The 14,005-nt window shown below is 43.9% G+C and overlaps 1 protein-coding gene across 3 annotated transcripts in view; it reads left to right on the top strand.

Moving 5' to 3' along the window:
• wu:fj29h11 overlaps positions 1-12,780 on the top strand; it is a 43,019-nt gene extending 30,239 nt beyond the window's left edge. For all 3 annotated transcript variants that reach the window (XM_026352058.1, XM_026352056.1, XM_026352059.1), the window contains 9 exons: positions 82-365; positions 6,608-6,756; positions 6,926-7,010; positions 7,944-8,058; positions 9,820-9,951; positions 10,043-10,315; positions 11,534-11,663; positions 11,784-11,946; positions 12,029-12,780. In XM_026352058.1, coding sequence (XP_026207843.1) covers positions 82-365; positions 6,608-6,756; positions 6,926-7,010; positions 7,944-8,058; positions 9,820-9,951; positions 10,043-10,315; positions 11,534-11,663; positions 11,784-11,946; positions 12,029-12,442 — 1,745 coding nt within the window. In that variant the 3' untranslated portion in view covers positions 12,443-12,780. The remainder of the gene's footprint in view (positions 1-81; positions 366-6,607; positions 6,757-6,925; positions 7,011-7,943; positions 8,059-9,819; positions 9,952-10,042; positions 10,316-11,533; positions 11,664-11,783; positions 11,947-12,028) is intronic.
• Positions 12,781-14,005: the final 1,225 nt, after the last annotated feature.

Genomic DNA, 14,005 nt, shown 5'->3' with positions numbered 1-14,005 from the left:
TTTAGAGTACACCCTGTGACCAAAACTATGGAAATCTTGGAAAAATTGAGATCCTAAATATTTATTATTATTATTTTCCAGGTCATACAGTCCGAGGAGAACAAACTAACACTGTATCTACCTTCAACGAAAAAGACAGATTATTGTTTCTGGACATCTGTGGTATCTGTCAGTTGTCCCAGTGTGTCAAGACTGAAGCTCAGACAGAGAACCTAAGGCCCTGTCCAGCCATGCAGGCCATGGTACGCTCAATTGTCCCCTACATCCAGAGGTTTCTCTACTACCATGAAGAGCTGGCTGATGTCTACTCAGAGCTGACTGACAACAACATAGGAGAGAAAATCAAGAGGCTTTACTTTGGACAGGTCAGAAGTTCACACTTATAGTAGTTAGTTTACAACAATTGTTTAAAGGGTGGAGGTAATTTTACTGAAGGCTTTAGTACATTAATGTATAATTATTGTTTTATGATAATTTTACAGTTTCAGAATACTATTTTGTCACAGATGAGACCACATATTTGCATGTTGATGTGTGTGGCCTCAAAATGATGCATTCCAGATTATCTTTCCTTTTTCTGCTTTATCTGTGATACCACAGACGATGTAACTGTGGTATCACAGCCACTGTGCTCAACTGGTTTGTTCCCCCCTCCTCTGTGGCTGTGTGGTGTAGGACCCCAGCTGGACTCATTCCATCTTCTAACCCACTACACTTAAAAAACACTGTTTGAAAGCAGTGATCCTTTGCTTTGAACATTCTTATCAAGGCTGGATGTTTTTTATATTTTTTTAATGTTGGGGTATAACTGTCTTTCAGCATCTATTAGACCATGATTAATGTCACTATTTGAGGATTGTTGTTTTGTTGGTATTGATTGTTATGATTATCATGTAAAGCCCTCCCAACCGCCCAGTCCCTGACCACAGACTAGTGCTAGTAGCTCTGTTTCTCACAGGAGAGACGATTGGAGCCTCTGCTCAGGCTGACTAGAGGCCAGCGGCTTCAAGCAGGTGTCCCCCTGAACCTAGCTGCATCAGTCTCTGCCGAAGCAGCTGACCTTCAGCAGCCTGGAGCAGGAGCTCCAAGCGGCTCAGCTCTGAGATTCAGAACTGTCCAGCTCTCCTCTGTGGGAGAGACTGAAATCTGAAGAGACCAGGTCCTATTTAAAAGCTCTGATTCTGTGGGATTGTGATGTCACCTGTGAGCAGCTGTGATGTCACTGATGGATCAAAGATGAGTTCAGCCAATGAGTGAAGAGAAAATCAAAGATCAAAGGCATCATAACACTGCTCAGGCTGCTGAAGGTCAGCTGCTTCGGCAGAGACTGATGCAGCTAGGTTCAGGGGGACACCTGCTTGAAGCCGCTGGCCTCTAGTCAGCCTGAGCAGAGGCTCCAATCGTCTCTCCTGTGAGTCACTAGTAAATATGAAAGTATGTCGCACATGATGTAACAGTTGAAAGATGTTCGAGTTGTTTCCAGTCTTGATGTGCACTTTCTCCTCCTGGAGTCCCTCCAACTATGACCTTGAGCATCGGATCCCCCAAGCCTGTAATCGTCCTCTCAGGCCGGTACTGTTCAGGAAACTCTGCACACCCCGTGTTGACACGTCGATCAACACGATCCTTGCAGAGTACCGGGGGTCCTCCAGCTTTGGTTGTCTCCGGGACTCCGGAGAGAGGAGGAGTGCTGTACTAAACTGATGGATTCACCTTCTATTCATAACCTCGGATTTGGGTTCTAAATGGCGTCACTCGTGACGTCAGTCGAGACGTCGCCGCTCAATTTTCAGACGCCTGTCGCGGTTGATTGACAGCTGCTACCTCCTGAGCCACAGAGCCACAGCGTACGTGGCGGCGCTCGTTCATTAAAACTGTTGCGTCTCTTGTTTCCTGAGAGAGAGAGAGAGAGAGAGAGAGAGAGAGATAGAGAGAGGGAGCACTTTCTCTACTGAGAGTTCCTCCAACCTTGAAAACTCTGCACAGCCGGTGTTGACACGTCCATCTACAAGATCCTTGCAGCGCGCCAGGGGTTCCTCCAGCTTTAACCTCTAGCATCGAATCCCCCAAGCCTGTAATCGTCCTCTCAGGCCGGTACTGTTCAGGAAACTCTGCACACCCCGTGTTGACACGTCGATCAACACGATCCTTGCAGAGCACCGGGGGTTCTCCAGCTTTGAGTGTCTCCGGAGTTTTGTGGACTCCAGAGAGAGGAGAAGTCCTGTACTAAACTGAACATCTTATCAAGATGAATGGAGTGCTGGCATCAGTATGTTTTGTCTGTAGTTCTGGAGCTACGTTCAGATCAGTTAGATACTGTACTACAGACGTATTTGAACTAGTACTAACTAACCTGACTAGTCCGATGTGGACAGTGAGCACAGCTCTTGTATGATGCTGCTCAAATGTCTTTCAGCATCTATTAGACATGATAATGTCACTATTTGAGGATGTGTTGGTATTGATGTTATGATATTATGCTAAGCCCTCCCAACCGCCCAGCCCCTGACCACAGACTAGTGCTGGTAGCTCTGTTTCTCACAGGAGAGACGATTGGAGCCTCTGCTCAGGCTGACTAGAGGCCAGCGGCTTCAAGCAGGTGTCCCCCTGAACCTAGCTGCATCAGTCTCTGCCGAAGCAGCTGACCTTCAGCAGCCTGGAGCAGGAGCTCCAAGCGGCTCAGCTCTGAGATTCAGAACTGTCCAGCTCTCCTCTGTGGGAGAGACTGAAATCTGAAGAGACCAGGTCCTATTTAAAAGCTCTGATTCTGTGGGATTGTGATGTCACCTGTGAGCAGCTGTGATGTCACTGATGGATCAAAGATGAGTTCAGCCAATGAGTGAAGAGAAAATCAAAGATCAAAGGCATCATAACACTGCTCAGGCTGCTGAAGGTCAGCTGCTTCGGCAGAGACTGATGCAGCTAGGTTCAGGGGGACACCTGCTTGAAGCCGCTGGCCTCTAGTCAGCCTGAGCAGAGGCTCCAATCGTCTCTCCTGTGAGTCACTAGTAAATATGAAAGTATGTCGCACATGATGTAACAGTTGAAAGATGTTCGAGTTGTTTCCAGTCTTGATGTGCACTTTCTCCTCCTGGAGTCCCTCCAACTATGACCTTGAGCATCGGATCCCCCAAGCCTGTAATCGTCCTCTCAGGCCGGTACTGTTCAGGAAACTCTGCACACCCCGTGTTGACACGTCGATCAACACGATCCTTGCAGAGCACCGGGGGTCCTCCAGCTTTGGTTGTCTCCGGGACTCCAGAGAGAGGAGGAGTGCTCTACTAAACTGATGGATTCACCTTCTATTCATAACCTCGGATTTGGGTTCTAAATGGCGTCACTCGTGACGTCAGTCGAGACGTCGCCGCTCAATTTTCAGACGCCTGTCGCGGTTGATTGACAGCTGCTACCTCCTGAGCCACAGAGCCACAGCGTACGTGGCGGCGCTCGTTCATTAAAACTGTTGCGTCTCTTGTTTCCTGAGAGAGAGAGAGAGAGAGAGAGACAGAGAGAGAGAGAGAGATAGAGAGAGAGGGAGCACTTTCTCTACTGAGAGTTCCTCCAACCTTGAAAACTCTGCACAGCCGGTGTTGACACGTCCATCTACAAGATCCTTGCAGCGCGCCAGGGGTTCCTCCAGCTTTAACCTCTAGCATCGAATCCCCCAAGCCTGTAATCGTCCTCTCAGGCCGGTACTGTTCAGGAAACTCTGCACACCCCGTGTTGACACGTCGATCAACACGATCCTTGCAGAGCACCGGGGGTTCTCCAGCTTTGAGTGTCTCCGGAGTTTTGTGGACTCCAGAGAGAGGAGAAGTCCTGTACTAAACTGAACATCTTATCAAGATGAATGGAGTGCTGGCATCAGTATGTTTTGTCTGTAGTTCTGGAGCTACGTTCAGATCAGTTAGATACTGTACTACAGACGTATTTGAACTAGTACTAACTAACCTGACTAGTCTGATGTGGACAGTGAGCACAGCTCTTGTATGATGCTGCTCAAATGTCTTTCAGCATCTATTAGACATGATAATGTCACTATTTGAGGATGTGTTGGTATTGATATTATGATATTATGCTAAGCCCTCCCAACCGCCCAGCCCCTGACCACAGACTAGTGCTGGTAGCTCTGTTTCTCACAGGAGAGACGATTGGAGCCTCTGCTCAGGCTGACTAGAGGCCAGCGGCTTCAAGCAGGTGTCCCCCTGAACCTAGCTGCATCAGTCTCTGCCGAAGCAGCTGACCTTCAGCAGCCTGGAGCAGGAGCTCCAAGCGGCTCAGCTCTGAGATTCAGAACTGTCCAGCTCTCCTCTGTGGGAGAGACTGAAATCTGAAGAGACCAGGTCCTATTTAAAAGCTCTGATTCTGTGGGATTGTGATGTCACCTGTGAGCAGCTGTGATGTCACTGATGGATCAAAGATGAGTTCAGCCAATGAGTGAAGAGAAAATCAAAGATCAAAGGCATCATAACACTGCTCAGGCTGCTGAAGGTCAGCTGCTTCGGCAGAGACTGATGCAGCTAGGTTCAGGGGGACACCTGCTTGAAGCCGCTGGCCTCTAGTCAGCCTGAGCAGAGGCTCCAATCGTCTCTCCTGTGAGTCACTAGTAAATATGAAAGTATGTCGCACATGATGTAACAGTTGAAAGATGTTCGAGTTGTTTCCAGTCTTGATGTGCACTTTCTCCTCCTGGAGTCCCTCCAACTATGACCTTGAGCATCGGATCCCCCAAGCCTGTAATCGTCCTCTCAGGCCGGTACTGTTCAGGAAACTCTGCACACCCCGTGTTGACACGTCGATCAACACGATCCTTGCAGAGCACCGGGGGTCCTCCAGCTTTGGTTGTCCCCGGGACTCCGGAGAGAAGAGGAGTGCTGTACTAAACTGATGGATTCACCTTCTATTCATAACCTCGGATTTGGGTTCTAAATGGCGTCACTCGTGACGTCAGTCGAGACGTCGCCGCTCAATTTTCAGACGCCTGTCGCGGTTGATTGACAGCTGCTACCTCCTGAGCCACAGAGCCACAGCGTACGTGGCGGCGCTCGTTCATTAAAACTGTTGCGTCTCTTGTTGCCTGAGAGAGAGAGAGAGGGAGCACTTCCTCTACCGAGAGTTCCTCCAACCTTGAAAACTCTGCACAGCCGGTGTTGACACGTCCATCTACACGATCCTTGCAGCGCGCCAGGGGTTCCTCCAGCTTTAACCTCTAGCATCGAATCCCCCAAGCCTGTAATCGTCCTCTCAGGCCGGTACTGTTCAGGAAACTCTGCACACCCCGTGTTGACACGTCGATCAACACGATCCTTGCAGAGCACCGGGGGTTCTCCAGCTTTGAGTGTCTCCGGAGTTTTGTGGACTCCAGAGAGAGGAGAAGTCCTGTACTAAACTGAACATCTTATCAAGATGAATGGAGTGCTGGCATCAGTATGTTTTGTCTGTAGTTCTGGAGCTACGTTCAGATCAGTTAGATACTGTACTACAGACGTATTTGAACTAGTACTAACTAACCTGACTAGTCTGATGTGGACAGTGAGCACAGCTCTTGTATGATGCTGCTCAAATGTCTTTCAGCATCTATTAGACATGATAATGTCACTATTTGAGGATGTGTTGGTATTGATGTTATGATATTATGCTAAGCCCTCCCAACCGCCCAGTCCCTGACCACAGACTAGTGCTGGTAGCTCTGTTTCTCACAGGAGAGACGATTGGAGCCTCTGCTCAGGCTGACTAGAGGCCAGCGGCTTCAAGCAGGTGTCCCCCTGAACCTAGCTGCATCAGTCTCTGCCGAAGCAGCTGACCTTCAGCAGCCTGGAGCAGGAGCTCCAAGCGGCTCAGCTCTGAGATTCAGAACTGTCCAGCTCTCCTCTGTGGGAGAGACTGAAATCTGAAGAGACCAGGTCCTATTTAAAAGCTCTGATTCTGTGGGATTGTGATGTCACCTGTGAGCAGCTGTGATGTCACTGATGGAACTAAGATGAGTTCAGCCAATGAGTGAAGAGAAAATCAAAGATCAAAGGCAATATAACACTGAATAATAAGTTGGCATTATATGGAAACCATAGTAGACATCCACACTAATACCAAAATAAATCACACATAACAACTAAATTTTTCTGTTCGAAGTTTATCACTGTGAATGCTGTTGAGCATTCACAGTGATAGACATTTATTTTACTTGACATTCACCAAATACTGCAATGTTACAACACAATGAAATTACCACTTTTCATTTGATCCCAACTAACAGTTGATGATCCAGTGATTCCTCTTCCCACTATCCAAGACATAAAAACCAACAGTCTTCATACCTGTTTAAATACTGAAATATTCTGTATGGCAGTGCCACAAACTTTCTGAAACACATCCAGTGTCATCTTAAAAATCTACATAATCTTTGGTGATTTAAAGTAAAAATAGTGTTGTTTATATTTGTCTTCTTACCTGTACAATACTGAAACATTTTGTATCACTGTGCAGCAAATTTAAGTTAATTGTTGAATCAGTGTAGTTGAATTGTCAATATTATATGTCTAAAATCAGCTGCCTCACAAAAGAAATAATAAATTGACATTTCTGAGCTCTACACTTCTTTAAAACCCAGGTGGGTAAGCTGTACATTCGCTACCAACTGGATGTCTCTGAGAGTGACGAAGCTGTGGTGGAGTTACAGGATGTCATCTGTCTGCTAAAGGACGAGAAGGAGCTGTACATCCAGAAAGACCACCTCTCATGCAAGCTGGACATCTGCAGGTGTGTGTTTGTGATGTGTGTCTAAAAAAGATTGTGTCTTTCTGTGCGTTTAGACATTATAAAGCTGATTATAAATGAAGGTATCAGTGTGATAAAATGTTATTGATGCCCACTTTTTTTTATATTATATTTTGTATGGCAATACCCTTTAATTGTGTGTGTTTTCCAGGGAGCTGGTGACACTGTTCTGCATCGAGAGCAGCCATAGGAAAGAGCTGACACATTTCCTGAGTGGCTTGATAACCTCACTCAGTGTAAGTCGTAGTGAATATGGTCACAACCTCACATCTCTTATTGATCCTCTCTAATCCACATCACATGGGCCTTGGCTAGCTCAATGTTTTTCATTTTGTTCACTTTCCTTCGCACACATAAACAAACACGCATCACAGAGCTGACTGTAGCTGGAGTTAATAAGCTGTGTCCCTTGAGGGAGTCACGTTTGCATTACATGGCAACTTGGTCTCATCTCTGTAGAGCTGTAAAGTCAGAGCTCACACCAGGCCTCAACTTTGATCCTTCCTGCTTGAATATCCTGTGTTTTCTCTGTGCAGTAGAACTGGTCTGCTTCATAGAATTGCTGAAGAAATCTGTAGAATGACCGTTTGATTACCTTGCACAACTTGCCTGGATTTGCAAAAGCCAATGAAGTGAAATTTGTGACTGTTTTATTAAAGGCTTTAATGGCATGATTTCAGAAGTAACACTTGTTTAATACACTGGAGTGAAACAGATGCATATATGAGAGGCTTAGGGGGAACAGCATTCAGATCTGCCTCCCATTTCTCAGTAATCGATTATGACTTCAACTTTTATATTATTCCAGGACATTGATTCAGCAATTGGCAGTACATGTTAATTAGGCCATCAACATTTTAACAAGATCGCCTGCCACTGCTGGCAAGAGTCTGAAAGGAGAAAAAGCTAAAATCTACTACTCAGATGACTGAGAGTCTTCACCAACCGAATTGACTTTGCAAATTTTAAATTGATCCGTTCATTCTGTATTAATACTCAGTGACTGTAGTGAAATTTTGTAATTCTTCAGCCAGTGTGGATAAAAAACACAATGTAATTTAGCTATTCTTGTAAATCTTTCATATAAAACACATGTATTATCCTATGTCAAGACAGAGCCTTAATTCAGCTTTTTTCATCACACTCATTAACTGTTTTTGTGTCTGCAGGACTCAGCAGCGCTCAAGAGATTCTTACGCAAAGAGGACATCAAAGAGCTGCCCAGTGAGGAGGAGCAGTGGGAGGTCCCAGAGCCTCCCACTCCAGAGATAAACCTGGAGAGAGGTACACAGGACACACACACACACACAGTTACCAAAAACTACACGTCACTACACTGCAATGGAAAATTCTAATTTGTTAGGTCAAGTCAGGTTTATCTGTAGAACACTGGCATACACAATAGTAATTCCGGCTGCTTTACATTATTAAAAGAGCAAGTTGATCAGCTCACTCTGAAGAGCTGCATCTTATTCTGGGTATGTATACAAGTGGACCTGAGGGGACTGTCTGGACTATAGTCACTGATCAGATCAGAAATATACTGGGGAGCCAAAACATTGAATTCCTCATAGACTGGCAGAAGAAATCTCAAGTTAATTCTCTGTTGTACTTTGAGCCAATAAAGACATTTAAGAAGTGGAGTATTTGAAGTACCACGTTCGTGCTGCTGTATTGTATGAAAAAAAAAAAACTTTTCAGTAATCCAGTCCGCTAGACATGAATGGATGCACTGTTTTTCTAGCTCTGGATATAGAGATGTCCTAGTTATGACACTGAATTTTTTTTCAAGTTGGTGAGCTGGCTACGAATATGTGAAGTCTAATAAATTCACAAGTCAAATAATTGCCTCAAGCGACATCACTTAAGTCAGAACCACTTAGGGCTAAAGACTACAAATTTGAAAAGTTAAAAAATGTGGCAGCGTGGAGTGAAAACTAAGTGACCGTACTGGACCTCTGTTGTCTACTTGTGAGCTCTGCTTCATGATAGAGCCTTCGGGCAAACTGCTACTAGCATGATACAGTTGAGTGTCTGACTGACCTGTGGTTAAGTTATACTCTTTTAAAAAGGCTTGTGAAGGTTCTCCAAATCCACTGTTCAGTTCAGACCTCAATCGTTTGACATAAGTCAGTCAGGACACTCGCTCTGTGAATCTTCTCTACTTGCACAACTGCTGCATTATATTTAGCAGCAGTTTGAGACATGGGTAAAATAAAAACCATCAGCTGATTACTGTAGTTTTAAGAAAATAGTTTTTAGTTAGGAAAAACAAATTGTTTACAACAATACTTGTTGTGAGAATCTGTTCAGAGACAATGCGTGTGCATCTATAGACTCTGAAGGATGAGGGATGTGATCCCACATACTCCATAGCACACTGAATCTACAGCTAAAGTAGTTCCCAACAAAACGCAGGCACACTGACTGACAGGATTGTCCACACTATTGTTAGCCTGTATACAGCCTTAGAAAAAATACTTGTGTGTGGCTCAGTATTAACGTGGGAACGGATCCCAGTTTGATGCAGAACATCATGTAGCTGCCGCATCAGATGAATTCCAACATCACAGTGCAGCTTCTTCTGTGCTGACATCTTACATCTGCAATTTCTGCAGTCCTCTCTGTGACACTTGCCCTGATTTCCATTATCATTTCATAAAATTGAAATTCTTTTTCTTCTCAGCCACAAACCTGCAGCAACACACTTTTTCTACACACACACACACACATTGAGAAAAATAACTGGTGTGTTTCTCACATATGCTAATTCTGGTTTGTTCACGGGTGTGTGTGGCGGCATAAAAGAGCAGCTGTTGCCAGGGCTCAAAGAGCGAGAAGAGCAGATCCCTCATTGCAGCAAAGAGTACACACACACACACTTGCTCTCACACATTTACACACTCGTATAAGGATTAATGTGATCGAAAGGGTTTTTCAATACAAAATCAGTTTTTATGGCCTGACAGCACTCAAGCAGGCTGGTAAATGATTGGCAGCCTTTTTGTTTTCGTCTTTTAACTCTTGAAAATGTTTTCATTCTAGTCCTGTCAAGGAGTTTCTCCTCCACCAGCACCCCAGAGGTGCCATCTCGCCCAGCACAGGAGGATGGAGAACAGACGCTGGCTTGCTGGCCTCCTCGTGCATCTATAGTGAATACAGGAGGCAGTCGAGCAGGTACTTTAAGAAACTGGCCATTTTGGCTTGATACATTTTTAACAATGGTAAAAAGACATTTCTCATTCCTACAATTTCTATGTGCCAACAGGCCAGGCCAGTGGGGGTGTAGTTGAAGCTGTCATGAAGATGTGGCCACCTCCTGCTGGTCCTAAAGACAGAAACCCAGAGAGAGATGTCACCCCAAAAGGAGGCAGCCATGTCATCTCTCAGGGTCCCAGCAGTTGTGAAGGAAATCAGCCACTCAGGAACAGTATCATGAAAGCTGCAGATCCCTCCATTTCTCAGAAAGTCCTCAACCACCCAGGACCACCTAACCCCGCTTTGCTGACTACCAACCTTAACACCAGCTCACAGCCTCCAGGTTAAATGTTTTAAGAAACCTCTGTTTACCTCTTATTGCAATTCAAAGTGTTTTTACTGGTTTAGAGTTTGAAGGAAAGAATCTTTAAATGTAACTGTTGTAAGCAGTATTAATTGTATTTAGAGCTCCACCACCAACAGGGTTAATGAAGTGACTCATAGCGACAAGCCTTAAAAAGTCAATCCAACTTTGCAGCTTAACACAACCAGAGTATGCAGAGGATCCATCACATCATTTTCTAGTTCTCATGAAACCCTTGCAGCAGTGTTTTACAAGCTAATGAGCCGTTGAGTCACTTTCTGGGGCAAGCTACTGACTAAGGCAGTCCAAATGACTGTAAACATGGACATAATTAAGGGGTTTTCAATCCTGGAATAAAAGCGTGTGTGACAGAAAAGAGGTTGGGATTATGGTCCGACCGACTATGACTATGACTATGACTAAGTATCTTTAGCAAAGCAGTAAATAAATAGTGTGACTTGATTTATTAACCAGAAAATTGCTATAAAATCTCAAATCTGTGATTTGTCATGAAGCCAGGTTAATTGTTAACACCAGAGGGATCATGATTAGGTATAAAAGGTGCATTCACTAAAGTCTTCTTCTTTGTAAGCAAAGATGAGTCCTGGTTCACCATTTTGTGCCAGACTTTATGAAAGTTGTCAGTCAGTTCAAAACTAATATGTGTCAAACATTGAGGGATTTTGGAGAAATATCAGTGTGCAAAGGCCAAAGGCAGAAACCAATGTTGAACGTGTGTGACATGATGAATATAGCCACATGGACTCAAGAGTACTTTGGAAACTATTGTATTTTTCATACTGGACTGCATGTAATTCAGACCTGTCTGCCAGTGAAAAACATACAATGAACAGGAGAGGTGTAATTAAAAGGAAAGATGAAATAACTCAATGATTAACATGCCTCTGTTCCAACTTTCCTGAGGGTGTTGTAGGCACACATATATAATATATACATATATAATATGTATAAACAATAAAGGGCCAAGAATAGATCCATGGAGGACACCACAGCCAATCAAATATTTCATATAATATAATAATGGGTCAATCTGAGAAAGGAAGTTAAAAGGGTTATTGCAAGATAAAATAAATTGATGCTGTCAACTTTATTAGCAACACAGAAAAAAAATTCTATATGTGCAGCAAATGCTATAAATGCTCAATTTGTCCATTTTGTCCTGTCTGTCACTGACAGAGCACAGTCAGCAGAGTGAGACTGCTGAGTCTGACAGAGCTGAGGGTGGAGAGGAAAGCCTCACATCTCAGAGTCCTCCATCTGCACAGTCTGCAGGGACAGCCAGTGACCATCCTGCTCCAAACAGCCTGTAGGTTTCTTCTTCTTGTCCAAGAATATGTCCAAATATTCATGCAGAAAACTAATGTTGATTTTCAAAAGGGACTCCCACTTCACCTATTTAGTTTTTTTCACTTTGTGTCTATACCAGCGCCACCCCTGAGGCCGTGGTGCTCTCCAGTACATTTCAGGGGACTGCCATCTCAGAGACTCAGCGTCCTCCTCTGAACCTGGACTTCAGTCTTCTGAACAAATTCCAGCCTCCACAGGCCACTCTGGAGGACATGGAGCTCACCTGCCAGAGACCCACCACTGTCAGTAACATTCACTACATGTGTTGCTTATCCAGCGGCTGGGCATTGGCCAAGTTTTTAAAATGATGCTGGTCTTTTGTAGGTGGTGTTATCCGATGATGTGATGGATGTGGCTGCGATTGGCGATTGGGGAGAGCAGCTTGTCAACTCCTTCCTGTGCCACTGGAGAGACAGCAGTGACCCTGCACACCCCACACACGTCCTGTGGTGCAATCAGAGCGGAGAGAGTGGGCAGCCCTACGACTTCAAACTCACCTTCGAACCGGGAACAAGGCCAGAGGTGGTTTATGTGGAAGTGAAGTCAACCATAAAGAAGGAGAAGTCATTCATCCACCTCTCTGCCAATGAGCTGAACTTTGCACTAAAAGAGAGAGAGCGGTACCATGTATACAGAGTGTACAGTGCAGGAAATGCTCAGAGTGTTCGCCTATGTCGCATTCAGAACCTGGCACAGCATCTCCACACCAAAGACCTGGAGCTTTTTCTGTTCATTTAAAGTGTGTGGAGATCTTTGCACTGTAAGTCAGCACAACTACAGGATAGATGCCTTTTTAAGTTCCCTGCACTGATTTTAGATCTTTTAATCTTGCTTATATTACTACTGTAATGACATTTTGCACATTAATTTTTAATTTTGTTTACTGTTCAGAATATACATTTTATTTCCAATACAGTGCAGATACCTGTGTGTTTTCTACTCTATTCACTATTTTAAATGTGACCACTTGATATACTGAATATTTTAATTTTTTCTATTCCCTCTACCTCACCTTTACTCTAGCATTCCTTCAAAATAAATCAATCTTATTTCTGTCTACTAAATGAATGTTTTTTTGACTTATGGGGCTGTCTGTGAACGGCCTGTTGTTATTTCTCAAATAATCTGACTGACAGACGGTTGTAGTACAGCTTTAGTAATGAAGGAAACTGTCATCTTAACTTCACTGACACTTGATTATAGCTGAGAATGAACTCAAATTAAGTGGGAGCAGAGCAGACTGGACAGGTCCCTCAAAGGCTCCCATCACTCCTGGTAATTACACTGTCAGCGAACAGGCTGTACTTTGATAGTGCAGACACAAAGAACATCTATGCGATGGTCACAGATCTCCTCGGCTCATCTTTGATCACTCACAAACCTGTTATTGGTGCAAAGAGTACTCTTCAAAGACAAGAGCCACACATTATTTTACTTTATAACAGAAATAAATGCATAGTATATTTAAATTCAAACAAAAGAAGTAAATCAACCAAACATGAAAAAATATTCAATCTGATTTCTGATATTAAACACTACTTGGACCCCACTTTAGGTCTGTGTAGTTGCTGCAGGATGGTAATTCTTGCAAAACAGGACACTTAATATCCATGTGATGAGTGTTGGTGGAGAGATCAGAAACTGCCTCTGGGGACAGCACCTCCCTGTTTCCTTTCCGTGATGCAACACCTTGGTAACCAGGGGGCTGTTTTCAGAGCATCAGACGCGGGTAATGCATCACTGAGACACAAACTAAACTAAATGAACCAATAGCAAGATGTTTCCGACCCCACCAGAAATAATTTAGTGTAAAGATGTTTTAAGAAAAACAAAGCTGAATATTGTGCCGTTGTTCTGTTAGATATGTGATATTGAGCCCCAGTTATGAGACAGAACAGAGATGACTGCTGTGATATTTGTTGTTTCACAAACCCCACATTTATATTAGAAGTGGGACTTCTCTTACTGCATAGTTGTTCACGCTGTATTGGACTTGAGGCATTCAAGTACAGCTTGTACATTCTTCACAGAAGAATTCATAAATAATATAATATAGGGATGTTCTTGGTATTAGTCAGGAAGCTTCACTTGGGTAAATGTCCCTTGGAGACAGGTGTGAATTGCATTTTTCAGGCAGGACAAATCTCCCAGGAGGAGTATGCAAAAGTGTTAGTTTATAAATACACCATGAGCTGGAACTGTTTCAGTTTTGTTTGTTTGTTTTATTACTCTTACGAAATTACAATAAATACTAATGCTATAGTCATCAATGGAATAATCAGACGGAACTTATTTTATTAA

The sequence above is a fragment of the Anabas testudineus genome, chromosome 19 (genome assembly GCF_900324465.2).
Source record: "Anabas testudineus chromosome 19, fAnaTes1.2, whole genome shotgun sequence".
NCBI lineage: Eukaryota > Metazoa > Chordata > Actinopteri > Anabantiformes > Anabantidae > Anabas > Anabas testudineus.
The sequence above is the reverse complement of the archived record's forward strand: the minus strand, read 5'-3'. Positions and strand labels throughout refer to the sequence as shown.